This window comes from Carcharodon carcharias, chromosome 7 (assembly GCF_017639515.1).
Source record: "Carcharodon carcharias isolate sCarCar2 chromosome 7, sCarCar2.pri, whole genome shotgun sequence".
NCBI classification, from domain to species: domain Eukaryota; kingdom Metazoa; phylum Chordata; class Chondrichthyes; order Lamniformes; family Lamnidae; genus Carcharodon; species Carcharodon carcharias.
Genome location: NC_054473.1, coordinates 17174367 through 17190743, shown reverse-complemented (window position 1 = coordinate 17190743; position 16377 = coordinate 17174367). Strand labels below are relative to the sequence as shown.

The following is a 16377-nucleotide window of genomic DNA, read 5'->3' as shown; positions in this document are numbered from 1 at the left end:
AGTGAGGGCGGATGCCCTCCCAGAAACATGATAGGGTCCCCCTTGTCCTCACTTATCACCCCACCAGCCTCCGCATTCAAAGGATCATCCTCCGCCATTTCCGCCAACTCCAGCATGATGCCACTACCAAACACATCTTCCCTTCACCCCCCTTATCGGCATTCCGTAGGGATCGCTCCCTCCGGGACACCCTGGTCCACTCCTCCATCACCCCCTACTCCTCAACCCCCTCCTATGGCACAACCCCTTGCCCACGCAAAAGATGCAACACCTGCCCCTTCACTTCCTCTCTCCTCACCGTCCAAGGACCCAAACACTCCTTTCAAGTGAAGCAGCATTTCACTTGCATTTCCCCCAACTTAGTCTACTGCATTCGTTGCTCCCAATGTGGTCTCCTCTACATTGGAGAGACCAAACGTAAACTGGGCGACCGCTTTGCAGAACACCTGCGGTCTGTCCGCAAGAATGACCCAAACCTCCCTGTCGCTTGCCATTTTAACACTCCACCCTGCTCTCTTGCCCACATGTCTGTCCTTGGCTTGCTGCATTGTTCCAGTGAAGCCCAACGCAAACTGGAGGAACAACACCTCATCTTCCGACTAGGGACTTTACAGCCTTCCGGACTGAATATTGAATTCAACAACTTTAGGTCGTGAGTCCCCTCCCCCATCCTCACCCCCTTTCTGTTTCCCCCTTCTCTTTTTTTTTCCCAATAAATTATAAAGATTTTCCTTTTCCCACCTATTTCCATTATATAAAAAAAAAAAATAAAAAAAAAAACCCACTAGAGCTATACCTTGAGTGCCCTACCATCCATTCTTAATTAGCACATTCGTTTAGATAATATCACCAACTTTATCTTTAACACCTATGTGTTCTATTGTACTATTGTTGTTGACATCTTTTGATATTCTGCTTCTATCACTGCTTGTTTGTCGCTACAACCACACCAACCCCCTCCACCTCTCTGTCTCTCTATCTCTCCGCCCCCCACACACACACCTTAAACCAGCTTATATTTCAGCTCTTTCCTGGACTCGAACTCAAGTTCTGTCGAAGGGTCATGAGGACTCGAAACGTCAACTCTTTTCTTCTCCGCCGATGCTGCCAGACCTGCTGAGTTTTTCCAGGTAATTCTGTTTTTGTTTTGGATTTCCAGCATCCGCAGTTTTTTTGTTTTTATCTTTGTTGTTAGAATCAGCTTTCTATTTGTAGATTTTTTTCAAATATTTTTATTTAAATAGTAGGTGTTGATGACGGAAGAGTTGCCAATCCTGTAGTTACATGGAGGTTAAATGACATCAGCGACGATGTTTATCCAGAAGGTTTTAGCAAAATGATGTTATTTCAGCCATTTTGAGGTTCTTTTACCTCAGACCATGAGTTCTACTGCTGCATATAGCTCTTCCCAGCCAAACTGTCAATGACATCATCAGCACTCATGATTTAAACAAAAGCATTCAAAATATACCCTGATCAACAAACAGGAGCTCCATATGGGCTGCACAACAAGTGCTGTGACTAGTTCTTTAATCTTCACTCTGCTGCATAAACAGAAGCTCCATATGTTTTGCACAGCGACAGTCCCTGGTGCCTTAACCTTTGCCTTGCTGCACAAGAAACATGGTGCAGACCCAGGGTTTGATGGAGAATGGCATAGCTCATTTCTTAGATCTTTTAGCTTGCAAAATATGTGCTGGAAGTGCGATCTGATACAGCGAGGAAAATAGGGTGTCTAGGGCCTTCGTGAACAGTAGTCTACTTTCGTAATCAATGAGATTTAAGGATAGGGAAAGAAATAGAGGAATGATGGAGAAGGAAATTGAGAGAGTTACAGTCAAATTAGATACAGAGAAATTAAGAGAGGGCAAGAAAGATTGGATTAAGAGAGACAAATAAAAAGTAAGATTTTTTTTTTCACTCCTTTGACGGTTTAGAAACAATGACCAGAACTCCGGTCTCCGGAATCGTCGGAGACTGGACATACCTCCCCGAGATGTGCTATTAGACCCTTCAGGAGTCCCCCAACACACTGAACCCATGGAAATTTCCTGGGAAGCTTGAACTTCCGATGGGCAATTCCGCTGCTCCCTGAGAGCCTCTGAAAAAGTCTCCAGCTCTGAATTAGAGTCGGAGGCTTCGGATGGTTCTGACTTACTTAACTGACTAGTTAACCAGGAAATGTTAGACCGAAAATCCTAGTCTAACGCCTGGGTAATTATGCAACTAACTGCTCCTCACCGACTTACCATTCCAACCCCCAACAACCCCTCCGACTCCCTGACTCCCCCACCAACCCAACCTGAGTAGTCTCCACCACCCGACTCCCCCACAACCCAACTCGATTGGCTCCCACCAACCCGACCTGAGTAGTCTCCACCACCTGACTCCTCCACAACCCAACTCGATTGGTTCCCACCAACCCAACCTGAGTAGCTCGACCACCTGACTCTTCCACAACCCAACTCGATTGGCTCCCACCACCCAACTCCTCACCAGACCCCTGACTGCCCCCCTGATCCACCAACCCACTTTTGACCCAACCTGGCTAGCCCCTACCACCCAACTCCCCACCCCCCCCGCCCCTGCACAATCCCGCCATCTTCCCTCCTGACCTCTCACCGGCCAACCTGACCTGACCTCACCAACCTACCCAGCTACCACCCTACCCACCTACCACCCTATCCACCTATCACCCTACCCCCTTATTTACTTAATTAATCCACCCTACCCACTTACATGCCCACACATTCACCAATTCACTCACCCGTACACTCATACACTCACTCACTAACACACTGAGAAGCTTTGGGACATTTAAGCCCTTACTTACCAGAATATGTCAGCTAGTGCTGTAATAAGTGGAGTGGTTTCTGCACAGAATCTCTCCACTGCTCCTTCCAAGGTTTCCCATGCTGAGTGTGTTCTTCAGGATCCTCCAGTGGAAGATTGGCCAGGAAAGTCAAAGGGAGATAAGTGGGCAGCTTTTTGAATGATCAGAGCCAGAAACAGTTTATACGACCCTGATCGGAAGATTTGGGCCAATGTTCTACCTGCAGGAGTGAGACATAAAGGTTTCAGTTGTTGTTTTCCTGGGCTGGAGAGTTTGAATAATATTTTAAAAACACTAATCTTAAACGGTCCTTCTGTCCTTAAGTACCAGCCCTAACTTCCTGCCACGAGTTTAATTTGTTTTAACAGTGTGCGCATGCAACAAATTTTTAACACTTATGGGGAGATGGATGGCAAGCTGTCATTCTGCAAGGCAAATGGCACAGATTGTCCAGAAGTTTATGGCCATTCACAAGTCATGCGGCAACTCTTCCTCGCTACACTTTACCTAGTTGTTTACACACCAAAACCCAGGCTGGGTCAAAATCCTGCAACTCCCTTCCTAACAGCAGTGTGGGGTACCTACACCACATGGACTGCAGCGGTTCAAGAAGGCAGCTCACCACCACCTTCTAAAGGGCAACTAGCGATGGGCAATAAATGCTGGCCCAGCCAGCGAAGCCCACATCCCGTGAATGAATTTTTTTTTAAAAAAACGTGGTGCGCCTTTAACTCGCTGCTATTTTCCAACAAATTCTGGGCCTCTGTAATTGCTGCCTCCAGGGTTTGCATTCAAATTGATATCTATTTCTTGCATTTCTGTGCTTTTGACTTCAAATTGGCAAACCGGCATTGGCTGTCAGCTCTTGCTGAAAGGGAAACTGCTGACATGTGTGACAATCAGCGAATGCTAATAATAATTGTGTTCTTTCTCTCCATCATTTCTTAATCTGTGTTTTTCTTTTCACTGCTCTGTCAGCTGGAAAACTTAGTTTACTTCAATCGTCTAAAAAACTCCAAGATTGTGATAAGCGATTTCCACCTGGCTAAGCTGGAGAACGGGCTGATCAAGGAGCCCTGCGGAACACCAGAGTATCTCGGTAAGGCTTCATGGATGCAAGTGTAAAAGATGTCCAGTGGGACCTTGCATTAAACACCCAATAATATTCTTAGCACATTTCCCAAAAGGGAAGCAAAGATTCATTTTCGAAGGCCCTCACTGCACCAGTTGGCCAACCTTTATTTACAGAAGTTGATGCCAGCTCAGCCTTGTATCTACAAAGGATCTAAGGGGGTTAAATCTGACCTTGATATTTGCAAGAACCAGGCAATAATAAATTGTTTTACACCCAACCTGAATTACTTTTCCATTGGTGCTGGGCAGATGTGAAATGGGGCTGGTGCAGTCACTAATGCTCGTTTTGCGCTGCCCCTAAAGTTAAATTTCATGCCTCTCTCATATCTCCATGTGGACTCATTCCGACCCTTTGGCGTTGGGTATGTTTTTTTTTAAGGGATCTCTTTATATTTGGTGTCTGGGACACACAAAAAAAAACCCACTTGTTTAAATTCATGACCTTGAAATTGTCTTTTCCTTATAACTTGGATCAAGATCTTAGAGCAGGTTATGGAAAATTCACACTCCCAGCAGAGAGCTCCAGGCATTGGGAGATTATGTCTGGGATTCAGGTGTGACTGTCAACAGGCCCCACCTGGCTTTCCTTTGATTTAAGTTAGTCCTGTCAGATGCACTGACCACTGAATCTGAGCTTCAAATATGCACTCCCAGTATTTCAAGCTCTAAAATTGACCTAGTGGCTCTCGTTGACCAGCAAGCCATTTCCCAAAGACAGAAAGCAGTATTTACTCCTTCCCGAGGTGAATCTATAACGTCAACAAAACTACCAATCGGAATTTTAGTCCACTTCAAATGGATGGCCTTAAGCACAGGTATGTACTGTAAAAATGGATTACCTTTCTATTCCAAAGTCCTAATGGCTGCTGGTCAGAGGTTGGGGTGTGCAGGACCTTTCCTCCCTTTCCATCTCTGTCCCTCTATCGCTCCCTCGTTTTTAAAGTGATTGTCAGTCCAAGAAAGATCCAGCCAGAAGGTTTAGAAGAAGAGCACAAACATGTTACCCCATGTTACCTGGACTCTCAACCCAGAGGCAATGAACTCAAATACCACCAAAGGCTCTGAGAGTCTAGTCAATTGTGGGTAAGGAACATTTAAGCTCCTGAATTGTTTTCAAAAACCCTTATGATTCACTAATGTCTTTCAGGAAAGAGAAGCTCCCACCCTTACCTAGCCTGACTTAAATGTTGCGATATGTGATGGACTTTAGTTAGAGCAAATAGCGAGGAACTATCTCCAATTACTGACAGTTCAGTAAGCAAAGGGCGGTGTTTAATGTGATTGAGTAAAGAACCATGAGGGGAAACTTTTTTTACACAACAGATGGTTAGGATTTGGAATGCACTGCCTGATAGGGTGATGTAAACAGATTCGTGAATGACCTGCATAAGAGAATTGGATAAATATGTGAAGGGGAAAAGGACTGCAGGGGTCTTGGGCAAGAGTCATGGGGTTGAATTTTACATGGCCCCAGTGGGCGTGTTTTCCACGGTCGGGGGTAGGGATGTAAAATGGGGTCGGCCCCCATCCCACCACCTTACTGCCCACCCCCGAATTCACCCCCTCACCCCCATAATACAAGGGGTCAGGCAGGCACCAAAACCGGCAGCCCGCCCGCCATATTTAAATGAATAATTAATGGTCAAATAAGCTTGTTATCAAGCCAATTGGCCTTGATAATATGCTGTCCACACCATAGAATGTTTGGCGTGGGCAGCAGGACAGGAGCCAGAAGCCTGATTTTTTAACTGGAATGTTTAAAGGGCAGGAAGGAAGGGGGTAACACTAATTGAGGGCTGCCCTCTGCCCATCATGGGGCGGCCACCTTAGGGTCAAACTCACCTTCCTTCCTACCCACTTCCTCTCTGAAACCCACCTCTCCACCCCCCCCCCCACACTCAAAACCTGACCCTCTCCCTAACCTACCCAAACCCTCCCGGTCCAATATCCGGACATACCTGCTCCAGGGATCCAGGGAGCCTTGATTTTCCTTTCTGTAGACCCACTGACAGTTTCCTGGCATTGTCGGGACAGAGGGTGTGAATTCCACCTCAATGATGGGTGGAAGTCCCACTCAGCCCTCAATAGTCCGCCCCGCTTTTTGCTTTATGGAGGGGGCGGGCAGGGGGGTGGTCAGCATGGATCATATCGGCTCCATGTCGACATTGTTTGTGGGGGGGGATGTCCCGTCCGCTCTCACCCCCCATATTATTCAGCTCATGTAGTGGGCTCTCTACAGTGGATTGCACTATAGAAGAGCCCACATAGGCTCGATGGGACAAATGGTCCCCTTCTGTGCTGTAATATTCTATGACTCAGAATAAGCAAGGATGGGAAATAAATGGCAGCTTTGCTCACATCCTAAGAACAATTTTTTAAGACGAGAGCGATTATAATAAATGAGACGCTCTAATCGCTATGTCAACATTTTTTATCACTCTGCTCATTATATTGATGACAGACACCCGGTCCAGAAATACAAATAGCAGCATAATTATGAACAATCACCAATCAAGCCTCTGGAGTTGAATTGTTACACCCACTGTTTAACTTATGATGGTGAATTGTATAAAACACATGTTTTTAACATCACTGCTTTCTGTTTGCTGTGAGGTTTCTATTAATTGTTTTTTTTTTAAAACAGGATCACAGGAAAAAGGACATATTAAAGCGTGTTGCACAAGCTTTCTTTTTTCGGAGTAGATTACAGAAAAATTCCCAATTTGGTGTAGTGACTGAGATATCCTGGTTTACATGCCTCCCATTTTTTTAAAATGTTTGCCTTGATGACAGGTGCTGGTGCAGTCAACTGCGTTTGACAGTGACCACAGGAATCTTAGTTTCTCATCTCTCTTCAGCCTTCATTCAAATATATAAGTGTGTTTGGTTTATTAACACAGCTAATATGCTACAGGGGGACTTTAAACCCCTTATTGGCAGGAGAAAAGCGGGGCCAGAGATTAAAATCATAAAAGGCTTGAATCTGACCTGAACTCATCATGCAAACACCTTCTTCTGGTTTAATCTGAGTGGTTTTTGCATGGGAAGGGAGAGTAACCTGCTCTTGAGAGGCGGGTCAGTAAATTAAATACGTTAATGATGCTGCACACCTCAGATAATTGGATTAGTCAGCTGCAGACTGGGTTTCCCAGAGTTTGGGATACCCGGCAGCTAAAGGGAGACCAGAACTGCTGGATCCAACAGTTTTTTCAGCACTGATTGTGGGCCAGGAGTTGCAGAATTGCTTCCCTGTCAGGCCCACTGAACTAATCTGGCATGACTGCCATTCCTCACCATGATCCACCCCTATCCATAATCTCCAGTTCAACAGGCGCCCAATGTCTCTCTCCCCATGATCCACTGACCTTCCCCCTCCCCAACCCACAGTCTCCAATCTGCTTCCATGGTTTCTGTTCCCATGATCTCTCTCTCTCTCTGAAATCTGTCACTGACAAGCACTTCTTCTACCTTGCCGTAATCTCTCCCTTCCTCCTTTTCCAGTCTCCAGCTGCAGCCTTGTACTGCAAGCCTTGCTGCCCAACAGCCAGACAGCCTCTCAATCTGATCCGGCTGTCAGGTGGGAAGCAGAGAAAATAAAATTTACATTTGAAGTTTAAATTCAGCAGGAGCTCCTTCTCTGCGATGCCAGGTATCCTGGACATTTGAAATCACCCCACTGCCTGTCCCCAGAATATCAGGGCCTTTGTGTACTGGGAATGAACTATTGTCTACTCTTTCCTCATAGCCCCGTACATTTATTCCCTTCAAGCATTCATCCAGCTCTCTTTTATTAGATATGCATCCACCAGCCGTTCAGGCAGCCTATTGCAAATCACAAGAGTTCTCTGCATAATAAGAAAGAGTTTCCTCATGTTCCCTCCAGTTCTTCTGCCAATCATTTGAAATCAATTGCTTCTGCCACTGGAAACAGTTTCTCCTTATTACTGTATCAAACCGTTCATGATTTTGATGTGTAACTTGTTTTAAGAGTGTAATGCATTGTCCAGAAGGGGGAAAAAACCTGGAAATGACTGGTACTGGGTCCAAACTGGAGTTCCATTTTAAGGTACATAAGTCCAGTTCAGACCGGTGCCGGTCATTTCCAGATTTTACTGGATTTTCCTTCTGGCGTACTGTAGCATTATTTTCGGAACCTTGTCAAGTCAAGTGAAGAACCCTGCATTTTGGGCACTAACAGAGAGTGTGGAGACAGTGCACAAAATTTACAATTGCCTGTTTCATGTATTTTTCCAGCTCCAGAAGTTGTTGGGCGACAGAAATATGGACGACCTGTTGATTGCTGGGCCATCGGAGTGATCATGTACATACTGTACGTACTGCTTCATTTGGGCTCAGGGTTACAGGAGTGTTGAGGAGCCTTTTTTAATGTTATGCTTACTTTTAGGTATACGGAAACTGCCGGTCAATCAATATACGGCAAGAATTAACTTTTAAAATGCCATTTTGTTTCCTGGTCATCTTCCCTCATAGTTTGAATTTTTAATGGATCAAAACAATTTCATTTAGAAAACTTTCCACATGCCAACCTGAAAAAGGTAAATTGAGGGCAGTGTGGGTGGAATGCTCCGACAGAAGAGGGGGTGGCTTGGTGTTAAACTGTGCCTGTGAGAATACATTGATTCATAGAGGGACATTAGCCACGTATTTAGGTAAATTTTAAAAGAACGGCAGAGATCATTCTCAGGGGCGAAAAACAGAGCTCATGACAAATGGTTCTCCCATTCCCTAACTTAAATAAGAGACCATAGTGCACAAAATTTGGTGATGTGACATGTTATTTATTGGATGTGAGCATCGCTGACTAAGTCAGCATTTATTGCCCACCCATAATTGCCCTTGTTCAGAGGGCATTTAAGAGTCAACCACATTGCTGTGGGTCTGAAGCCACATCAAGGCCAGTACAGCAGATTTCCTTCCCAAAAGGGCATTAGTGAACCAGATGGGTTTTTACAATAATCGAGGATTGTTTCATAGTCACCATTACTGAGATTTATTACCTGAATTCAAATTCCACCTGCTGCCGTGGTTAGATTTGAATCCACGTCCCCAGAGCATTAGCCTGGGTTTCGAGTCCAGCAACATTACCACGACGCCATCATCACCCCTCATACAGCAGCATGTACATTCAAATAGGTTTTCACAGATATTTGTGGAAGCACACACTATAGCAACCTGCATAAGATGTCAGTGCTCAAGGAACCATTGCCTAGTAAGGAGTTAACTTCTGCACAAGAGGAGTGAACAAATTTTGGGACTAGCAAAAAGAAGCATTCTTTAATTTGTGGCGTACCACCCCATTAAAACCTTGATGAGAGAGGTCGGAGGCTAAAGTGAGAGATGTTTTTAAAATAAAGCTGTTTCCTGATTCCTTATATTCAGCAGTATGAAAGATATGGGAGCAATATCCAAGTCTCAGATGGTCTAGCCCGAGTCATTAACAATTGTCCCAACAAAGGAGATCAAGCTAAGATGCTTCAATCATTTACCTGCAAGAGAGATGAAAGTTGCCTTCATGAAAGGCATGCGAATTCAGGGAGGTCATTGAATGTAGTACAGCAATGTAGTTAGTGGAGAAGCCAGTGATATAAAATTGGGGGGGTAGACAAGAACCTGGAAAATTCCAGATGTTGAGCTGTCAGCAACAGCACAGAAAGCGCCGTGGGGTGGTAGGAAAGGATGATGTCCTGGTTTGCTCTGTTTCTTATCTGCTCATGCGTTCCCTTTAGGAAATTATCAAACAGGAAAGGAAAATGGCATCTATTAAAACAGGGCTTATCATCAATGCAATTAACAAAGCAGATTGTTTGGAACATTCAGATTAGACAATCTCTTAGTAACAAATCAGCCACATTTTTTCATTGATTCCTATCTGGATGCTTAACAAAGGACTAGTTGACAGTTTATTCCAAAAGATGACATCCATTGCATTAAGTGGCAGTCTGTTCCAAGTGAGTTGGCAATCCGTGCGCTAGCTCGAGACAGCAGCCTATTCCAACCAGTTTGATGTTCACTGCCTCAGGTGGCTGTTAACAGCTTTAAGTGTGAAGAACTTAGTCTTCAGATTTTCTTATTCACACTCAGCTATTGAAAGTCGAGCTGTTCTTGCAGCATTTCTTTTAACACAGTAATTTACTGATCTTTCATGAATTTGGCTCTCTCTAGTTAATTGTGGGAGGGAGTGCGAGTTTTGCAACAGACCCAAAGTTTGAAGCTGTGGTGCAACTCACGGGATGCTGCAGCGATGTCAAGTAACAAACTTTCTCTATTGACCAGGGAAAATGGTGCCAAAGCTGATAGTGTATAAGATTTGGAGCAGCATGATCAGATGACAGCACAACCCATTCAACCTGAAATCTAGACTGAATGCAGCACAGATTGATGGGATAAGGAGTTCTGCCCTCGCTCTCTGTCAATTCTGAGGGTCTGAAGTCAAATAAGGTCTGAGTAATCCCCATCCAGTTTCCTAGTGGGGAAGACGCCACATGACAGCCATTAGTAAACTGAACGTCTTACTCAGGCAGTTCATAAGGGTGGCTCGTGTGGGAAGAAAACATATCACGTCAGGGTAGTTTTTCCAAGTCTGATGTTGAGCATAACATTCATTGTTCATTGTGGTGTAGTAGAAGCATTCTCTGAAGCAAGATGGCTGAAAAAGTGACACAGAAGTAAAATTAATAACTTTCTGTCATGAACATTAATCCACCCAACATTCCCCACCCCCACCTCCCCGCCCCCACCCAATCCACCACCACCACCCATGAATGCAGAGAGAATTGTAAACAGTCGAAAACCTGTGGCTGTAAATGTAAGTTTGTGTGTTGAAGTGAGGGAGGATCTTTATTTCAAATCTCGATGCTGATTTTCAGCCATAATGGAATAAATATACAAGTGGATTAAACAGTATGGCTCCTGTTTCACTGCTTGATCTCACTGGCTGATCCCCTGATCTTACTCTGTGTACATCAGAGTGTGTCTTTCACCAAAATCCAGAGGCATAACAATGTTCTGTTAAAGCGATAAAGAACTTTCATTTATATAGTGCCTTTCACATCCTTGGGATGTCCCAAAGTGCTTCACAACCAATTAATCACTTTTGAAGTACCATCACTGTCGTTATGTAGAAAACATGGCAGCCAGTTTGTGCACAGCAAGCTCCCACAAATAGCAATTAGTTAAGCGATCAGATGACCTGCTTTTGAAGTGTTGGGTGCAGGATAATGTTGGTCAGGGCATTGGAGAGAACTTCCCTGCTCTTCGTTGAAGAATGCCATGGGATCTTTTACCTTCAAGCAAATGGAGCCTCAGTTTAAAATCCTGCCTGAAAGATGGCACTTGCAACCATGCAGCACTTCCTCGTTCCTGCATTGAATTGTCAGCTGAGATAATGCGCTCAAGTCTTGGGGCGGAACTTTACAGCAGCCGGGTTTTAAGTTTCTGCCGAACTCAATGGAGTTTAGAATGGCTCGCCACATTTTATGCCGACGGGCCTGTAAAACTCCGGCCTTGGAGTGGGACTTCACTTGAGTTTTCTATTTGAATCTAGTTGGTGAATCTATAATCTTTGCTCTTTCAACCCTCAATTTTTGCCTCTCTTTATTCCCTCAGGTTATCAGGGAACCCACCTTTCTATGATGAAAACGATGATGAAGATTATGAAAACCATGACAAGAATTTATTCCGAAAAATCCTGGCAGGAGACTATGAATTTGATTCTCCATACTGGGATGATATTTCAGAAGCTGGTAAGCATTAAACCTGTGCTTTAGAACAAAGGAGCAGGGGTAGACCCTTCAGCCTCTTCAGCCTCCACCATACCTCAACTCCATTTCCCTTCCTTAGCACCCTATTGCTTGAAATCCTCACCCTAACAAAAATCTTACTGATGTCAGTCTTGATAGCTCTGATTGTTCCCCCATTGGCATCCATTGCCTGTTGATGGAGAGAACTCCAGATTTCTGCCACCCTTTACATGCTTACTATTTTCAGCTCAGCAGACATGCTTTTCAAACCTCTTAGATAAAGTAGATCCTCTCCCTCATCTTTAATTAAAGAAATAGCTCTCAGAATTGAAATGATCAAATGTAAAAAAAAAGGGACTTCGTGTTTTCAGGTTTCAATCAGTGATGACTGTGTCAAAAACGTTGGATTTGGCAGGTTTAAATGTCATAAAGAGAGAAAGATCTCACATTTCTACAGTGCCTTTCAAATCCCAAAGGTACCAAAGTCCTCAACAGCTAATGAACGACCTTCTGAAATGTAGTCACTGGTGTTATGCAGGTGAATATGACAACCTAGTTCACAGACAATAAGGTCCCACAACCAGGCAAATGTTTAGTTAATCTGGTTCTGGTTGAGAATTATTGTAACGAGTTATGCTGGGAAGTGGCATCGAAGGACTACTCCTTGCCGAAAAGACCTTCGCAATTCGCACATATACGTGTGTTATCTTTCATGTGTTGAAAAGCCCTTCATACCAAGTATATCATGATATCAGTGAGCAGGCAGTGAACAAACCATGCCATGGACTGCCATTATAGGGAGTGGCTGCAGGAAGTGTGAATACCTACTTACTTAGAATCTAGAACTAGGGGTCACTGTTTGAAAGTAAGGGGTCACTCGTTTAGGACAGAGATGAGGAGAATTTTTTTTTCTCTCAGAGGTTCGTGAGCATTTGGAACTTTCTTCCTCAAAAAGGCGGTGGAAGCAGAGTCTTTAAATATTTTTAAGACAGAGCTAGATAGAGTCTTGATTAACAAGAGGGTGACAGGTTATCGGGGGTGGGCAGGAATATGGGGCTGAGGTTACAATCAGATCAGCTATGATCTTACTGAATGGCGAGGCAGGCTCGAAGGGCCGAGTGGCCATTCCTGCTCCTAATTCGTATGTTCGTATGATTATTGGGGAACAGGTTACCTACTCGCTCAGTTTCCCAAGGAACCGTTGGGGGAGGGGTGCGTTATTTCCAATCTATATTGTCTATTTAAAAGAATCATCCAGAATAAAGCTCTACACTGGGTTAATTCTCCAATTTTGCCCATAAATTTCATTTTATGTGTATTTTTCTGTTGATAAGCTTATCATTTTCTTCTCTAAATCAGTATTTTGGTTCTGAACCCCAGTCAGGGTTGTCAATTTTAGCGTAATTTCAACGTTTTTTCAAAGACAAAGACATTCAATCACCAAAATTTTGTTTCCAGCCCCCTGAATTGGAAACTCTAAACGCTGAAGGAATGCTTTAGCCATCAGTTTTTTCATGGAACATCACTTTCCCGCATGCCTAAGAAACCTGGACAATAAGTAAAGATCTGAGAGGAAAATGGAGGCCTTTGAAATGAGGATGCCAAGACATATGTCAAAAATTCCATATCCAGACCATAAGACAGCTGAAGAGATGCTTGAAATAGCAAGAGCGAGAAACTTTAAAAGTGACATCTAGAAAAGAAAATGTCAATATTTTGACCATTTGATCAAAGTTGAAAAGCTACAGAGGCCTTTTCCATAGAGCAAAGTGGAGGGCTGTAGAAAGAGGGGTCAACCCAGGCGTAGTTGGATGACAGGTATCAGAGAGCAGTTGCAGATGAGCTACAGTCAATGTGTGAGCATGGTGCAAGACAGGCGAGCATAAGCGTATATACTTCTAGCTAGGCTAGGGCAATGGACTGGTAGTAGATCCAAAGAAGCTCCTGACCCTTCTTTCCTCACCTGAAAAGAGGAAGGTCAAACACCTTGCAGTAATTCTCGAGACATTTTTCTTAGGCAGTAGAATTGTTTTTCAAACACAATTGTCATCCTTTATGTTATTCATCTGAGATTCATTAACTCAACATAATCAATCCTACAAATTGTCAATAAACTCTACATTAGTGAAACTAACCAGGAGCTATTTCATTAATTCTAATCTCCAGTGGCAGCCAAGAAGCCAAGATAAAGTGCTGTCTTCAAGAGGAGTGGGGTTTAAAGACAACGGATTATTGGATTGTAGTGCACAAACGTAATTAGGTCACCAGATCTGGCAGTATCTGTGGAGCGAGAAACAGAGTTAATGTTTCAGGCCTGAGACCTTTCATCAGAACTGGGAAAAGTCAGAAATAAATGTAATACGATTGGAGCAAATGAAAGGTGGGGAGAGTGGGAAGAAGAACGGAAGGGAAAGTCTGTGATAGAGTGGAGGACAGGGCACATTAAATGACGAAAGGTTTGATGGTGTGAGGCCAAAGGAGTGGCAATGGGGGGATCCTGAATGGCTGACATTTGAAAGCAAAGATAAAGGCAATGTGAGAGAAAAGAGAGAGAGAGAAAACAAACTTGGGGGCAGAGGTTGCAATGTAAAATTGTTGAACTCAGTGTTTAATTTAGAAGTGCCCAATCGAAAGATGAGGTGCTGTTCCTCAAACTTGCACTGAGTTTCATTGGAACACTGTAGCAGGCCAAGGACAGGAAGGTCAGAGTGGGAGCAAAAGGAAAATTTGATAAAATGGCAGGCAACTGGAAACTCGGGATCCTGTCTGTGGACTGAGTGGAGGTTTTCTAAAAGCAGTCATTCAAGCTGCATTTGGTCTACCCAGTGTAGAGGAGACCACATCATGCACAGAAAATACAGGATATTAAGATGAAAAAAGCACAAGTAAATCATTATTTCACCTGGAAGGAATGTCTGCAGCCTTAGAACTGGAGAAGGGCAGATGTTCTATCTCCTGTGCTTGCATGGAAAGGTGCCATAGGAAATGGAGGGAGTGAGGACCAGGGTATCACGGAGGCAATGGTCCCCTTGGAATGCTGAAAGGGGAGGGAAGGGGAAGATGTGTTTGGTGATGGATTTATGCTTGGGGTGGGGAAAATGGTGGTGGATGATTAGTTGAATGCAGAGGCCGATGGAATAGAAAGAGAGAATGAGGAGAAGCCTCCTGTGCTTCTGGAAGGGAGGGGAACGGGTGAGAGCAGAAGTGCGTGAATTTTTTTTTCTTTATTCTTTTCATGGGGTGTGGGCATCGCTGCTAAGGCCAGTATTTGTTGCCCATCCCTAATTTCCCTTCAACTGAACATTTCAGAGGGCAGTTAAGAGTCAGCCACATTGCTATGGGGTTGGAGTCACATATATGCCATACAAGGTATGGATGGCAGATTTCTTTCACTAAGGGACATTAGTGAATCGGATGGGTTTTTACAACAATTGAGGATAGTTGTCATGGTCACAATTCCTGAGACTAACTTTATATTCCAGATTTATTAATTGAGTTTAAATTCCACCAACTGCTGTGGTGGGATTTAAACCGATGTCCCCAGAGCATTAAGCTGGGCCTTTGGACATTGCCACTACACCATTGTCTCCCCAAAATAGAAAGGACACCATTGAGAGTCCTGTCAACTATGGTGAGAGGGAATCCTGAGTTGAGGAAAAAGGGAAAGACATTCCCATGAAAGGGAAAGGTAGAGCAAACAAATCCTGAGCTCCCTGGATGACAAAAGAGGTAGAAATTAGGATTAAGAAGAAAAGTATGCTCATGTTAGATGCCAAGCAGAAAATACAATTGAATATAAAAGGTTCAGAGAGCAGGTGAAAAAGCAAATAAGAGAAGCAAAGAGGGAGTATGAAAAGAGACTGGCAGCTAACATAAAAGGGAATCCCAAAGTCTTCTATATTCATATAAATAGTAAAAGGGGGTATGCGAGGTGAAAGGAGGAGTGGAGCCGATTAGGGACCGAAAAGGAGGGTTTACACGTGGAGGCAAAGGGCATAGTTGAGATATTAAATAAATACGTTGCACCTGTCTTTATCAAGGAAGAAGATACTATCTAGGCCATGGTGAAAGAGGAGGTAATTCAGACACAGAAAAGGCTTGAAATTGATAAGGAGAAGGTATTGGATAGGTTGTCTGTATTTAAAGCTGATAAGGCAACAGGACCAGATGAGATGTATTCAAGGATACTGAGGGAAGTGTGAGTGGAAACTGCTGAGGCACTGGCCATAATTTTTCAGTCTTCCTTAGACTCAGGGATGGTGACAGAGGACTGGAGAATTGTAAACCTTACAACTTTGTTCAAAAAAGAGTGCAAAGATAAGCCCAGCAACTACAGGCCACTCAGTTTAATGTTGGTGGTGGGGAAACTTCTCGAAACAATAATTAGCAACAAAATTAATAGTCACATGGAGAAATTCAGGTTAATTAAGGAAAGCCAGCATGGATTCCTTAAGAGAAAATCATGCTTAACTAACCTGCGAAGAGGTAACAGAGAGGGTTGATGAGGGCAGTGCTGTTCATGTATGGTACATGGACTTTCAGAAGGCATTTGATACAATACGACACAACAGATCTGTGAACAAAGTTATAGTTTATGGAATAAAACTTGAAGTAGCAACAAGGATACAAAATTGGCTGAGTGACAGGAAA

The 16377-nt window shown here is 43.8% G+C and overlaps 1 protein-coding gene across 2 annotated transcripts in view; it reads left to right on the top strand.

The window, feature by feature from the left end:
- The window catches only part of LOC121280172 (caM kinase-like vesicle-associated protein), a 158142-nt gene that overhangs the window by 134091 nt on the left and 7674 nt on the right, over positions 1-16377 (top strand). For both annotated transcript variants that reach the window (XM_041191889.1, XM_041191888.1), the window contains 3 exons: positions 3812-3932; positions 8222-8297; positions 11594-11730. In XM_041191889.1, the coding sequence (XP_041047823.1) occupies positions 3812-3932; positions 8222-8297; positions 11594-11730 (334 nt within the window). The remainder of the gene's footprint in view (positions 1-3811; positions 3933-8221; positions 8298-11593; positions 11731-16377) is intronic.